The 16,567-nt window shown below is 45.1% G+C and overlaps 1 protein-coding gene across 1 annotated transcript in view; it reads right to left on the bottom strand.

Annotated features, from left to right (window-relative positions):
• The window catches only part of DOK7 (docking protein 7), a 55,331-nt gene that overhangs the window by 19,678 nt on the left and 19,086 nt on the right, over nucleotides 1–16,567 (bottom strand). Inside the window, 1 exon segment of the mRNA XM_064151616.1 lies at nucleotides 14,665–15,539. Coding sequence (XP_064007686.1) covers nucleotides 14,665–15,539 — 875 coding nt within the window.

Genomic DNA, 16,567 nt, shown 5'->3' with positions numbered 1-16,567 from the left:
CACCAGCCCTGTTCTCCAGACCCTTCACCAGCTTTGTTGCCCCTCTCTGGACATGCTCCAGCCCCTCAATGTCCTTCTTGGAATGAGGTGCCCAAAACTGAATACAGTGCTCAAGGTGTGGCCTCACCAGTGCTGAGTGCAGGCTCAGACTTACCATAGCTGCTTATCAAAGAGTTCCTGATTAACAGACAATCCCACCAGCCATCAAAGGTGCATGAAGTGTCCCTTTCACTCAAGCTTCCTGCTTGCAACAAGATTTAAAATCCAAGTAATTTGTTCATGCAGAAAAGGGATTCTTTTTTGCAAATAGTTTAACCAGCACTCTACAGCTATAGTGACAGACACTAAGTGTAGAGAAAGGCTTAAACATGGAAGTAGTTTAAAAGTTGGCCAAGTGAAATCTCAGATGTTAGAGACAAATGAAACCTACCTCTAGAGACTCTTAGAGACAGAGATTATAGCTAAGCTGTAATTACCAGTTGGAAGCATTCACCTAGGGACTGCCCTAAGAAAGGTCTTTTCCTTCTACTTCCCTCAAAGAGTGCTGTTCCACAGCATTAGCTTAGCTTGTGCTTGCACTAAAAATACACTTAGGTCTGGTTTGCAGCAGATGGAGCTATGCCAGTTTACATTAGACTAGTTATTTGATTCCTTCCTTCCAGCCCATTCCACATACAGACACAAAGAAAAGAATCCTTGTGTTATAACCTTTGTAGCCGGCCCCACACAGAGAGAATGAGAGTGGGCTTGTGAGCTTGGGAAGAGTAAAAATGAAAGCCTTGCAAAATGATGATCTGTGTTCATGTTCCTTATCAAGCTCACACTTACATCTAAGATTAGTCAGCTTCTCCCAGGGAAAAAAATCAACAATATCAACAACATAATCAATGATCATCATTAGAAAGAAATGGAAGGAACTAGAAGGGCAAAACAGAGTGCAAGACAGCATGGAAGGCAAAAAGGGCAGAGGGAGTGTGGAGGATAAAAAGGGCAGAGTGCGAGAAAGCGTGGAAGGCAAAAAGGGCAGAGGGATTGCAGAGGGCACAAAGGGCAGAGCGCGAGTGTGGAGGGCACAAAGGGCAGAGTGAGAGCGTGAGTGCAGGGCACAAAGGGCAGAGCGAGAGCGTGAGTGCAGGGCACAAAGGGCAGAGTGCGAGCGCGCGCGGAGGGCAAAAAGGGCAGAGTGTGAGTGCGGAGGGCACAAAGGGCAGAGCGCGAGTGCGGAGGGCACAAAGGGCAGAGCGCGAGTGCGGAGGGCACAAAGGGCAGAGAGAGAGCGTGAGTGCAGGGCACAAAGGGCAGAGAGAGAGCGCGGAAGGCAAAAAGGGCAGAGTGCGAGCGCGCGCGGAGGGCAAAAAGGGCAGAGTGCGAGTGTGGAGGGCACAAAGGGCAGAGCGAGAGCGTGAGCGCAGGGCACAAAGGGCAGAGCGAGAGTGTGAGCACAGGGCACAAAGGGCAGAGCGAGAGCGTGAGCGCAGGGCACAAAGGGCAGAGCGCGAGTGTGGAGGGCACAAAGGGCAGAGCGAGAGCGTGAGCACAGGGCACAAAGGGCAGAGCGAGAGCGTGAGCGCAGAGCACAAAGGGCAGAGCGAGAGTGTGAGCACAGGGCACAAAGGGCAGAGCGAGAGCGTGAGCACAGGGCACAAAGGGCAGAGCCAGAGCGTGAGCACAGGGCACAAAGGGCAGAGCGAGAGCGTGAGCACAGGGCACAAAGGGCAGAGTGAGAGCGTGAGCACAGGGCACAAAGGGCAGAGCGAGAAGGGCATAAAGAAGAGACAAAGCTTCAAGCAGCAAAACTAAACCGAGTGTTTTCCGTTGTCCCCAACCCATCACTGAAATTATGGTTTGACAAAGGTAATGAAACCATAATTAAGCTGCAGAGTTTCAAAGGCTGCAGACAGTTAACTATGCATGGAGCTGCTCCCAGGCTTCTCCCATTCTGAAAGCACTGCTGTGGACCATCAGGCAGAATTCCTTCTGCAGCTTTGCAAAGCTTGCCATAGGAGTTCTCGCCACAGCACCTGTGCTCTGCTTGACTTTGTGTCTAAAGGAATGAGATGAATTGGCAAACTTCACCTGGAAACATTTCCCTTGTGCTTCAGGGGATTCAAGTATACAGTTACCAACCCTGATATAGCTCCACTTAGCACTTCTCTGGCCTTGTCATAAACCAGAGCTGGAAAAGGGTTAGATTTCCTTAATATTTTCCAGGCTCAAATTTCTTGTACATTCAAAATTGCTTCCAATCAGCATTGAATTAGCAAAGGATACCACAGAATCCAGACTACTGCAGAGGATGTGGCTAGGGGAGAGGGAATGCTGCCAGAGTTCATGTCCCACTGATTCCCAGCTGTTGAAACAGTCATTTCAGTTGATTGACAGCTGGCTGCTGCAGTTTAGCCTGTGAATAGCCCAATATCCTCACGTGACAAGACTTAAGAGTACAAAGTCAACTTTAAAGCCCCTTTTGCATCTACTCTGTGGGTTTGTGTGGGATTGAACTGCTTCAAAGAGAGTCTTGAGGACTGCTTTCTTTCACCTACCCTGCTTTAGGAAAAGGAAACATGCAAATACATAAAAGGTGACACCAGGGAAGATGTACAAGCAGAACCTGCACTCAGTGAAGGCACTTTACTGCAGCCTAGAATTTGTAAGACCCTGGTATTCACTCATCCCAGCCTGGCTGTCATTTATCACATGGATCACATTACCAGAGATCTGTTTTGATCTTAACATTGGCCTAAAGTTTTTAACATGCACAAAAAAATGGTGTTACAGACAGACTGAGGCAGCAAATTCCACCACTGCTGAATAATGTGGGATAGAAAAAACAACAGCTCCACAAAACATTTTTTCCCCTCACACTTCTGTCCTATTCCTACAGATTGAACTATTCCCTGAAGCAAGTTAAGAGTTTTTCAAGAGACCCTTCAAGATTCAAAATGTTCTTACATGAGCGAAGACAGCTGAAATCCAAGGAAGTCCTTCCCTCCACAACGTCATTTAGTAATGGACAGAAAGGATTGCATGCAACAGCTAAGAAATGGGCCAAAAAAGGAGGTTTTAACACTGTAGGAAGAGATTTGCTCTATTCATAGAACCCTAGAATGGCTCAAGTTGGAAGGCACCTCAGAAGTCACAGAATCAACCAGGTTGGAAGAGACCTCCAAGATCATCCAGTCCAGCCTATCACCCTGCCCTATCCAATCAACCAGACCATGGCACTAAGTGCCTCAGCCAGGCTTTTCTGGAACACCTCCAGGGACAGTGACTCCACCACCTCCCTGGCCAGTCCATTCCAATGCCAATCACTCTCTCTGACAAGAACTTCCTCCTAACATCCAGCCTAGACCTCCCCGGCACAGCTTGAGACTGTGTCCCTCTCCCCACCATGGGCAAGGGCACCTCTCAACTAGACTCAACTGCTCAAGGCCTCATCCAGGCTGGCCTTGAACATCCCCAGGAAGGAGACAGCCACAGTCACCCTCATACTGAAAAACTTCTTCCTAAGATCCAGTCTAGCCCTGCTCTCCCTCAGCTGCAAACCATTCCTCCTTGTCCTGTCTCTAGGCACCCTTAAGAAAAGTCCCTCTGCAGCCTTCCTCTAGGATCCCTTTAGGCATTGGAAGACAGCTTTAATATCTCTCTCGAGTCTGCTCTTCTCCAGGCTGAACAACCCCCATTCATTAGCCTATTCTCATAGCAGAGGTGCTCCAGCTCCTAGATCATCTTTGTAGCCTCCTCTGGACTTGCTCCAACCACTCTGTGTCCTTCTTACGCTGGGAGACACAGAACTAGCATCAAGGAAACACAGCTGGAAGTATCTACTTACTTAAGACAGGACAATTGACTAGCTGAAATACTTAACTGCAGATCCTCAGACAGCTTGAACTGCTCCAGAAGCTCCCTGCAGTCCTCTGCTCTCACACCTCTTACTGGGGAAGAGCTCAGAGTTTTACCTACTCCCTATTTAGGCAAAATGGCTTTTGACCTAAAAAAAACAAAAATAAAGATTTAAAGGGGGGGGAATCATTGCATCCAAAAAATGTGCAAACTTAAGATTTGATGCCATAGGTTTCCCCATAAGGACTTAAGAACACGACACATGAAGACATCACACAATTATGGGTTTCCCTTTCTTCCTCTCTTGTTACAACTTGGCTTGAACTTCATTCAGTACCTCAAGCATGTTCTTGATCACTTGCCCCTTTCTAAGTGCTTAAAAACTGCCCGACCCTCAGGCTAACTTCCTGCTTACAAAGAAGTAATTTTCAACAACCATGTCCTCAATTGTTGACTTTCCGTATGCAACGAGCGGAAAGGTTCCTACATTTGCAACTCCCTTCCAGTAACTCAGCACTTCTTGAAAGCCACCATTCTTCAAGCTCAATTTCACACCAAACAAACGCTGCTGAAATAATGTATTCAGTGCCACTGCTCTGTGATCTCTCATTAAACACAAACTGGCTTGGAATTATTTGTTGGAAGTTACAGAAATCAGTTAGAGACTTGCCAGGACTTAGGAAAAAAGTAAACAAACTGTAGAGCAGCTTCTCCATCCTGGCAGATTGCTTTATTCTTCAGCAACTCTTATTAATGGGTTACTTTTCTGTGCATGGTTCACTTCAGAGCCAAACAGTTTTCTGTCTCTCTCATTGCAGTCTGGAAAACATCACATCTAATATAATCCTTAGCATGTGTATAGAGTTGTCCATATCCAAAGTATGGGAGAAATGATCCCATCAGCCCTGACAGTAGCCTTGGGAAGGAAACAAGCCACATATTGCACAACTAAGTAGGCTGAAGGAAGTTGGTCAGAGCCACAATGAAATCAAACACAAAATTCCTAGATCAGTCCACATCTCTTGCACAGCCTGGGAATTTTGCTCCTGCTTCAAGTGAGACAGTGCCCAAAACACCACCATCTGCACTGTGCCAGGAGCCTGCAGCAGACAACTCACTGCACAGCATAGCGAACTCAACACTAAATCAGACGGAGCAAGGACACAAGAGAGTTTAGGATGGATTCCTTCCTTCTCAGGGTCCAGAGGAACCAACCCCACTCTCCTGTGGGACAGGGATTGAATTCAGTCTTTCTCAGATAGCAAAGATCCATCTTATTTCATTTAGCTCACACACAGCCCAGCTCTCCTATCAAGCAGAACATTTCATGCTGCTGATTTCAGCGGCCCTGCTTTTCAGAATGTCAAAAGAAAGTCTGAGTCCACAACAAAGCCTCTGCTGACCTCAGTGGGACACTCTGTCAGGTACAATTGCATGGGAGGTAAAATTTGGTAGCCCCATCTGTTATATAGACTTCTAAAGAATTCCCTTCGTTTTCACCTCTGTACAAGTTCCTTAGCATTTCAGCAGAACTCAGAACTGTGCATAACAAAGCTGTACAGAAACTCAAAAGGCAACTCTGAGAGTCCATCCTGCAGTTTGTCAGGCATTTCTACACCAGAATGGCTCACCCACATCTTCTAATTCCTCTGCCTATGGGAAGCATCCATTCTGTTCTGAACATAGAAATATTCTTTGGTGATTCATTCCCCAAGTTACTTTCAGTGCATTTTGTTGTGGAGCAGGTAATAAACAATTTTCTGCTCAGTGGGTTTGCTGCCACACTTGCCCTTTTCTTGCCAACAATTGCCAAAAACACATCACCCACATGAAGATTTTGTCAAAGAATTAAACTTTACAAGCCAGTATTAGGGGGAAAATGAGTTTTCTCCTTATGGCCAAAGTAATGGAATTTGGTGTAAGGTTGCACAGTTCTGTTATAAACAGCAAGAGGTCTTTAAGACCCTGGAGGTCCTTAAGGCCAGGGTCTCTGAGCAACCTGATGTCATTCTTCCCCTGTACTCTGCACTGGTTAGACCACACCTCGAGTACTGTGTTCAGTTCTGGGCCTCCCAGTTTAGGAGGGACATTGAGATGCTTGAGCATGTCCAGAGAAGGGCGACGAGGCTGGGGAGAGGCCTTGAGCACAGCCCTACGAGGAGAGGCTGAGGGAGCTGGGATTGGTTAGCCTGGAGAAGAGGAGGCTCAGGGGTGACCTTATTGCTGTCTACAACTACCTGAGGGGTGGTTGTGGCCAGGAGGAGGTTGCTCTCTTCTCTCAGGTGGCCAGCACCAGAACAAGAGGACACAGCCTCAGGCTGTGCCAGGGGAGATTTAGGCTGGAGGTGAGGAGAAAGTTCTTCACTGAGAGAGTCATTGGACACTGGAATGGGCTGCCCGGGGAGGTGGTGGAGTCGCCGTCCCTGGGGCTGTTCAAGGCAGGATTGGACGTGGCACTTGGTGCCATGGTCTGGCCTTGAGATCTGTGGTAAAGGGTTGGACTTGATGATCTGTGAGGTCTCTTCCAATCCTGACAATACTGTGATACTGTGAGGTGTCCCTGCCCACAGCAAGGGGATTGGAATTGAATGATCCCTGAGGTCCTTAGAGCCCTGAAAATTCTATGATTCTATAATTTGCCTACATCAGAGTCTCAGCACAACTGATATCTGACGGATTTTATCCTTGGAAGATCAGACTTAGGGGAGGTAGAGAATGGTTGCACTCAAAGATCTTAAAGGTCTTTCCCAACTGGAAAGATTCAAAGAATTCTATGAATTGTCACCCTGGCTAAGTATGTCCACAGGGAGGTTGTACTCAGCTTTGGTGAGGCCATGGCTCGAGTACTGCATTCAGTTTTGGGCACTGCAATACAGAAGAGATGTGGAGGTGCTGGAGCGGGTCCAGAGGAGGGCAACAAAGCTGGGGAAGGGCCTGAAGAATAAATCTTAGGAGGCGCAACTGAGGGAGCTGAGGATGATTAGTTTGAGGAAGAGGAGGCTGAGGGGAGATTTCATTGCTGTCTACAGCTACCTGAAAGGACATTGTGAAGGTTGCTGCTGGTCTCTCCTTGCAGGTAGATGGACACAGAACAAGGGGGAATGGCCTCAAGCTGAGACTGGGGAGGTTTAGATTGGACGTTAGGAAAAAGTTTTTCATGGAGAAAGTGGTCAGGGACTGGAAAGAGGTAGCCAGGGAGGTGTTGGGGTCACCAACCTTGGATGTGCTTAAGAGTGGTTTGGATGTGGTGCTTAGGGTTTAAGGTGAATCTTGTGGAGTAGGGTTCTAGGCTGGACCTGCTGATGCTGAAGGACTTTTCCAACCTGGATGTTTCTGTGATTCTGCAATCTTCAAGTACTAAGTAGACTGGGCATCTTGAATTCCAAAAGCTAATTCCACTCAGGTGTCTTGTCATAGGCTGTGGCCAAGTTTAAGGCCAGTTTGGGTAGTTTTGTTGGAACACATTTCATCCCTCCAATCTGTAGGCTTCCATTTTTAAGTGTCCCTGTCAAAAGGAGTTGGTAGGAAAGGTCACAGCCCTGCTGAGCAACTCTTTTCAGCCCTATCATCTACTCACAGTGAGCTGCTGTCAACCCTCCAGACATCCTATCCAAATGATTGCTGTCCTACTGGCACACCAGTTCCTCCTGAGCCATGCAATTACTTTGGTATCGGTGACTGTGAATCAAAACAGAATCTTCTCTGTATAAGCCTTCTTTAATCCATGGTCTTAAAAATATGATGCTGGGAAACATTACAATCATGTGCAGAAATGCAAGGCAAGGAACTGAGGGGCTTTTAAAGTAACTTTGTTTATGATCTTGCATGAGGAGATGAACCACACTGGAATCAAATGCTGGAATCTTAATCCAGGGCTGCCATGGGAGTTATTTGCTTCCCTCCAAGTTTAGCTCAATGCAAACCATGCTTTCCTAAGCTCTTCCTGTGCTTTTCTCTTCTGCAGGTGAATTCTGCTTTCTCTCCTTTAAAAAATGAAGACAGAAAGTGTCTGCTAACAGTTTATAGCTTCTGTGGAATTTTTCCAGGAAGAAATGGTTCTCTAATATAAAAATAAAGAAGGAAGAAGTACATTTTTGGCCACATTCTAGGGGATCTGATGAATGCCTTTGCCACTGCACCAAAACCAAAAACCCCACAAACCTACATTCCAAAGGGAGCCTTTTTTCTTCTCCAGCCGTTTGATTTGGTGTTTCAGTTTGGGTTTTTTTGTGTTTACTTGGGTTTTTTGGTCTTTTTTGTCAGACTTCTCCTTCTTCAAAACACTTATTTCTCTTCAGAAGAACTATTGGTCCCAGTAGAGGAGGAAGCATCCATCAGCTGTAGTAACAATTAAAGCTATTATCCAGCTTGACTGTATTTAGGAGAGGAAATAGCTTTCCCCAGTTCTTCATTCTGGTGGGTATAAAAGGTCAACACTGTGGTCTATCAATATCTTCACTGTCTGACAGAAACCACTCCAGCAACATTTCTGTTTAGTAGAGATGAATGACTTCTGCTGAGCTAGGTTATCTACATTGCCTCATGTAGGAAAGATGCCTTCTTCTCTTGACATTAGTATCATTTCACTTACCAGTGCTTCTGCAGCAGGCACTTCTTTCCCCACAACAGAGCACAGGCTGCACTTAGTGCCTGATCCCAATCTTAATTCTTTTATTGTGAATTCAGAACATCTGTTCTTAGCACAAATGCTGTGGGCATTCTTCTATGACAAGTGGAGAATATCTTCAGCACTGGTTTTTAAGATACAAGGTAAGGCAGCCTCCTTCAGGGCCAAAAGCAAGTCAGATGGGCACAGTTCTGGTAGGATCACCATGTCCTGTACTTCACTATACTCAGATTCAAAGTCATGCCCATTAAGTGTGATCCTCCAAGGAAAGCTTTGGAAAATCCAGCTTACCTATATGAGCCCTTAGCAGCAAAGGAAGCTGAATGTCCTCTTCATGGCTTGGGAGTGAAGCCCATTGCCAAGTAGCATTAGATTATTCCATTAAATAGCAAAGGTGTGTGTAGAAGAAAAAATGAAATAAAAAACCAATCTTAAGTAAGAAGAAATAACTGTTAATGAACAAAAATCTTCCTTCCCCTGGGAACTGCTGAGCAGCCACGCCTCTACACAAAGCATAAGCAGATCCAACAGCACCCCAGTAAAAGGATGGAAGTCAATGCCATATGACACACCTGGAGTCTTGGTCAAAGCCACAGAAAGAGAAACAGATCAAACCAAGCTCTAAGCCTGACACCACATGCACTTCTGTTATGCCCCTTTCCTCTGCCAGTTTCAACCCTGGAACACACTTCTGCTCCAGCCTTTGATGAGCTTTTGCTAGCACAAGCAACTCCAGCAATGACTGCATGTCAGCGCTGAGGACAGCAACCATCATGGATTGTTTCCCTTTCAGACTGGTGGGCTTAAAGATGCCTTCCAATCTGTGAAAAGCTAAAAGAACCCCTAACACCACTTTACTGTGAAAATGTCAAAGCCTTTTACAACAACTGGAATGTGATGTGCCAGGTGGCCAAATCATCACCCAGTGCAGTCACCTCATTTAGTGGTGGTGCTTGTTATAGAAGCTGCCCCTCACTGCAGGTTAACTTCAGCCAGAGCTGAAGAAAAGCATCTGAAATGAAACTGTAAGAGAAGTGAGCACAAAGATAAGTTCTCCAATTCCTGCCAAAAGCAAATAATACCCAGAATCAATGGTAGCCAAAGCACACAAGAGCTTCACGCACACTCTGTCTGTCACTCAGGGTAGGAATACTGACAACTGATTTCTAGATTCCTCTGAGGTGCAAACTGTTCCTGTTAAGAGTTTTGATAGGGTATGTGCTGCCTAACTGCCCAGAGCTCTGAGATCAGAGCACAAACACCAGTAGAAACAATGCTGCAGCAGATGACAAATGCACCCTTCTCAACTGAGAATCCAGACAGCCTATAGCTTTTCCAAAGGTAGGAGGAGGTATAAAAATCTTACAGCATCACCCATCAACACTTTAAAAGCAAAAAATCTTTGGGGGTAAAAACAAAAATAGTTAAAAGGTGTGTAATTATGAATAATCATGTTCCCATACTTCAGAGAAAGCAGGGAAATAAACACACCACGAGATAAACACAGAAGGTGTTCAGTCTCCTGGGGAAAGAGCAGTGGCTTCAACAGAAGAAAAACAGCTCCATTAAAGTTGTACGTAACAACATGTTGTGATTTCTTTACTGTATTAGAGAAGTACCTGAAAAGAAAGGGAAACAGTCTGTTAGAGGCAGACCACAGGTGCTAGCTCTTCAGTCTCACTACCCAAGCCTACCTTGCAGTACTTTCAAAACAGTGCCCACAACAAAAGGAGACACACCAGCAAAATGCAGGGTCAGGGGTGTTTTACAGGATTTGGGAGACCAAGGCTATATTCCAAATTCAGTTACAGGATATTCATGACCAAATCAGTCCAACCAAGACCACAACACACAGAGACCACAGCACAAGGTTTTTCTTGGATCTCCAGCCCTTTCCCTGCCTGAAGACACATCTTGCTTTTCTCTAAGCTTACTCTCCCTGATCTACACCACACAATGGAAACAGATATTCCCAGTAGCTCTAGACCCCATGGAAACTCTGCTCTCACCAAAACTGTATGTGATTGGCAAGCCCTGCAGGGCTATGGTTAAATATTCTGAGCAGAGTGCCTGCTCCAGGATCACAGCACAGACATGCACAAGGTTTCTCTTCAAATTATAGTGCAAAACAAAACCATTTCCACGGTATGGACTAAAAGATAGGCTTTCTTATCAGCTAACCAAAGCAATGCCCCACTTAAACGGAGATCCACATCCTCCCATAGCTGGTACCAGAGCTCCCCGTGTTGTGTAGGGAAGGGTTCTTAGCCACTCAGCACCGTGGGTCCTGCTACCTGACACAATGCCTCAAGTCAGTGCGTCATGACCGCAGCATCCTCATGTTTACACTCACTAGAGGTCCCCTGAGTGGCTCAAAGTTAATGTGACAGCAGGAACTACACAACTATCTCACAGAGGACTCGAGTAGACCAGCTTCTAATTACAGACCATCTTCTCCAAGGAGGATTTGATAATTTTAAATGATCAACTAAAGTAGGTGGCTGAATACCAATAGAGCAGTGATGATAGCAGCCACACACAACATGACACCATTTCTCCTCTGTCATGGCAAGTCAACTGCCAGAGCAGCAATCAAGACTCTATTTCTGCATACATAAGAGCTCCTACTGACATAAAAATGAGTTTAGGATGAGCCAGAGGTACACAAAAGTCATTCCTACTAATAGGCACATTTTCAGCTGTTAGCAGTGATTTCAGCACAACACTTAGCGTGAAGAGACAGCCATAACCATTCCACCTTAATTCAACTTGCAAGAAGGTGAAGGTCAGGGGACAAAGAGCAAAACAAATCTAAACCCAGCACTTGTCAGATAGACAAAAAAAGCAAAGCAAACCTAAAACCAGTACTTGTCAGATGGAAAAGGACAAAACCAGTTGGAAAATAATTTTATTTTTTCAGATTTCTAAGAAAATTTACAAACAACAATGGTGTAAAAAAAAACACCCTATAAAAAAAAGTAGACATCATTTCTCAAACTATAGCATCAAAGGAAGTTACAGAGCAACAAGTGTACATTGAAATTCTAGTCACACTAGTATTAGCTAAATTAGTTGAGAATGTAGTAAGTCAATAAGTCTAACAACCTCTACAGCTTACTCAGAAACCAATCCCATAACAATCCAACATTCTGAGTGTAAAATACAGAAAGAATTCATCTCTGCAATCATCTACAGCACTGAAATCACCTAGGCAAAAATTACATGGCAAAGGCTTGTGAGGTTTGTGAAGAAGGACACCTCAAGCACACTCCAGGAACACACACCAGAAAGCAAAGCTCCCTGCTGGCTGCTTACTCATCCCCTCTATCTCACACAAAATGCAATACAGAAAGAACAGAAGCAATACAGAAGAACAGAATGGTTTAGGTTGGAAGGGCTCTCAAAGATCATCTAGTTCCAACACCCTGCCATAGGCAGGGACACCTCCCACTAGAATATGCAGTGACTGTCTTCATGCTGGTTCTGCTCTTCATCCAGAGTGAAACACACAGGTTTCCACACCTTGCTTTCTGCTTGAACCTTGGCACATTCACCCTATGTTCATCACCACCCTTGTCACCAGTGAAGCAGGTGGTCCTTAACAGAATCAAAGCCAATCACAAACACCACCATGTCTTCCACATGTGCCCACCTTCACCCTACAGCCTGGCTGCACTCTTAACATGCTGAACTGGACACTCACACACAACACGCCCAGCTCTAACCTCAGGTTGGTGAAGTTTGCACACAGAGCTCCAACCAATGCTTTGAGCCTTGATTACTGCTGCAGACTTCCCTCTGCTCAGGTCACTTACTCTAAGTAGCAGCCATTTTTCAAAAAACAGCACCACAATTTAAGAGCTTAACTTGAAACTGCAAAGGAACTCCAAACATTGGCACGACCAAAGTCTTCTGAGCATCAGTTTAAATAAACATGCAAGTAATTAATCTACAATCAGCTCCTGACCCTGACTATACCTGCATGAAATCACAGAATGCCCGGTTGAAAGGGTCCCCAAGGATCATCTGGTCCAACTTTTACCCATCCTGTGTTCAGAGCACAAGAAATAATTCTTGGTTTTCAGTTGGCACAGATGAATTTGGGCTTTGGAGTATTCATCACAAGAAAAGTCAAAGTTAGTGTTCACTAAACACAGCTAGAATTGCTCATCTTGACAGTTGAGGTCACTGTAATCAAAAGGTTATTTGCTCTCTCAAAAGTGAAAAACAAACTCACAAATCATTCCACTAATGAGACTTCTTCCCCAGCTGCTTACAAATGGGCAGTAGAAGATAAGCAGATGTGCATATCTCAAGCTAGAACAGGAGTTAGTAAGAGGGTTGCACCAATGTTTCTCTCAATAAATCTGTTTAAATATTGACAGTTGCTACAATTCTTGCCAAGTGATATTAGTAGGGCAACCAGAAATATCGTGAAACCTGACAGCACTTTGCACAAAAGAGCTGTGGGTGTGGATGCTGTTGGGGTCCCCAGGTAGTCAAAGAAGTAGCCATGTAATTTAGCATTTAATAACTGCGAAGACTTACGAGGGAATACTCATTTTCAACTCCCTGTCTGCCAGAGAGATCCAGAGTAACCTTGATAAAACCAGCTCTAAACTGACAATTCAGATCACCCAGACGCACTTACACCATGTGAGCTAACTGTACCCTAACTAGTTCTTTCCTCACTACCTGTAACAAAGCTGGAGCAGAGCCCTTCTAGGCATCAGTCTTGCACACATCTCCCAGCTTCTCTCCAATGGCAGGCAGCAGCTGCAGGAAGCCAGCAGCACCTACACCTTGATGCCTGCACTGCAGGAAGAATGGAAGTGTGAGGTTCTACCTCAGGCTCTTGGATCCAGCCAAGCTTCCAGAACTGGGCTAGAGGACTAATGAGGGCCTTTGGTGCAGATGGCTGGCAAGGATGGTGGGAAGAACACTGATCAATGTGAGTGCAGACACAACCTGTCACACCAGCATCTCCCTGCAAGCACAGGACAAATCTCCAAGATGGCTACACAAGCACCTCAGGCTGACACCATTTTCTGCTTTTCACACATGTGAAGTGCAAATGCATGAAACACTCCACTAGAAGAAAACAACCAGTCAAGTTTATCACCTTCCACTTTTTCTTTCATAACTTCCTGCACACTCAAAGCCCTTTCCACAGCAGTGACTGCTGCAATCTCACACGCTCAATTAAAATATACATATGCCAATGGCAGTAGACAATTCCTCACACAGGAATTCATCTCCTGATGAATTCCTACTTCATATTCCCGAATTTGAAAACTCCCTCTAAGCTTCCCAGTCTTTCAGCAGCTCACTAACACAAGCAGCTTTATCTTCTTCCAGTTTAGCAAACACATTCACAAAGATGCTTCTCCAGAATGGCTGAAAGCAGAATTTCTTCATGCAATGTACAGTGAATAGAAGACAGAGTGCCACCAAAAGCTAGGAATTTACCAGACTCAAAAAGAACTTAGGAGAAAATGAAAGTCCTAGTAACAGACACTGCCAAGTTGTTCAGAAAAGCATATCCATCTCCATCCTTTAAAGTCTTTAAATGACTATCAAAGATAATTCTGCCCTGATGGGTTTTTGTTTCATTCCTCTACAGTATCTGTATCTAGTCAGTTAGAATACTGGCTTAATTGATCTGCTATGGATTGTCAGGCTGGCTTCATTACCTTCTTTCCCCAGTGAGAAGCTTTGCTAACCTGGCTTCTTGTGTAAGATATGCTCAAACAACTATGATAAGCAAAAGGAAAAACATCAACAAAATAAAAATATCATTAAAATACACACAGTGGTCACCTGAAGAGCAGCACATAAGTACTTGACCTCCCTTCTTTCTTCTTTTGCAATACCAGCAGCAAGGCAGATGAGTGTTTTTCATGCTAGATAATTATTGTATGACAAATTCAACCCCTTTAGTGCCTGTAAAGTTTCTGTCTCTGTCACTGTAAGCCACTCACATACACCCAAAGCCAGAACTGACCAGTTTAAAAGTCATGATTGACGGCTTCAGTCTAAGCCTCTCAGCTTGAGCCTAAACAAAACATAAGTTATTACCTGTTCAAATTCTAAGGGAAACAATAGTACTTAGGATCTGCAACTTAAGTCATTTCAACTGAGTCATGCTATATTAAATCAGACTTGTTAACATCTGCTTAGGGTTAGGTATTTACCTTTAGTCCACCACAGATTGGACAAGCTGAAAAAAGAGCTCTTGTCATCCCAAGGTGGGGGTTACATGTGTCATAGGGGTCAGCTGAGGCCCCACTAGGTGGTGACAACTCACTACTTTTGGAGTCTGACACCTGTCCTTGTGCTTTTGTGTCTGACCACCTCGAGACAAAATCCACATATGTCTCATCACCGGAGTCTTTGCTGCTTTCTGCGAGTAAGGATGAAGGCCTCCCTCTGTCCTGTCTGTGCTCAGGTACCCTCCGTGCTTCCAAGTGTGGTAGCAGCAGTTTTGGGTCACTAGCACCTTGAGGTGGCAGGGCCTGGTCCTTGGGTAGTGTGGAATCTGCACTCTTCGGATGCACATCTTTAGAAGCTGCCTGTAACAAACCCCTGGGTGTGTCATAAACGTGCCTGAGGGAGCTGGGCACCTGGTACTCGGACCCCGCGCCTCGCTGGGGCTCACTGTGCAGGCAAGTACATAAACTCTGATCCGAAGGGAAGTTCAATGGCAAGCTCAGCAATGATCCAAACTCATCACCGTGGCAAATGTCCAAGCTCCCAGCATAGGAAGAGAAGCTTCCAGAGTAAGAAGAGTGACTACCAGTAGCAATTCCACTGTCCGAAGAACTCTGACGGCCTATTTCGTGTAGCTGTCTGGTTCTCAGGGGCTTTGGAGGTGGTTTAGTGGTGCCACGTGCCCCTTCTGGAAGGGTCTTTTCCTCCCCAAGATGAATGCCCTTTGCAGCTGCCAGTCCATGACTCTCCTGAGAAGTGCTGGCTGAAGACTGTTCAGGCCAAATTGTCAGTCTGCTTCCCACGCTAACATCTGAGTGGCTGGTATCCGAAGATGAGCTGGAAAGACTTCGATCATCTCCTAGAAAAGCAGAAAACACATCAGTCTGTGTTTAAAACACAATCCACAGCCCAAAGTGTGGTAAGTATGGACAAATAGACAAGACCCTGAGATTCCATCTGCTCCTTGTAAGAGAACTTCTGTCAGAAAGGCAGAATTCCTGCAATAAGTCTTATCCCCAAGGGCAAAATAACACGCCATAACCCTGCCACGTTGTGGAGCATCGTGATTTCAGGGTTACACGTTTGGAGTCTATGCACCAAGTCCTTGCCTTTTCAAGCAGATTTTACTTCCATAAAGTTAATTGGGTTTATTTTAGATAGCCTTATATCACTGGAAATAGCCACAAAGACTCATGCTCAAAATAGCTGAGACTGCTCTGAAGAAAACCTTGTTACTGTCATCCAAAGACATCGAAGACAGTTCCATGTTTCTATCTGATATGAATCAACCACACTAGCATCCAATTTTAACATTTTCTTTCTGTATCTAAATCTTATATAAATTACATCAAAGTGAATGTTTCAGAGACCTCAAAAGTAACATCAAACTTAAGACCATCCTGTTCCCTCCTCTGAGATCTCCTACATTGCACTTCTCCATAATACCCATATCAAAATGCAGCCATATCCTGCTGTAACAAAAAGACTTCAGCCACAAACCATATTACTCAGGAGCATCAAGGCTATGTGGCCTTCTGAGGATCTCCACAGGGCCATTTCCAGGCTTGTAGGTTTCAGTGTCAAGTGCAAACTAACATCTGCTATTACACGATTCAAATGGCAGGTGAGGGCATAGGCCCTTTCATAAATCCAGTGGTAGACACCAAGTGTACTTTGATAGCTAAACAGCTCCAGAAGGGAGCACAGACAGTATTACAGAGAGCAGTAACAATGCTCAGCACCAAAGCATAAAATTCCTAGCTCTCAAAAAGCTGCTGTAAGCCTGATGTGTGAACCATACAAATCAGTCCATCTCACAGGCTGCAGTCAACTACTTAAGCAAATACCAGCCTTGATGCAGACAGCTCTTTTGAAGTTGCACATGCA

The sequence above is a fragment of the Pogoniulus pusillus genome, chromosome 11 (assembly GCF_015220805.1).
Source record: "Pogoniulus pusillus isolate bPogPus1 chromosome 11, bPogPus1.pri, whole genome shotgun sequence".
Classification (NCBI taxonomy): domain Eukaryota; kingdom Metazoa; phylum Chordata; class Aves; order Piciformes; family Lybiidae; genus Pogoniulus; species Pogoniulus pusillus.
The sequence above is the reverse complement of the archived record's forward strand: the minus strand, read 5'-3'. Positions and strand labels throughout refer to the sequence as shown.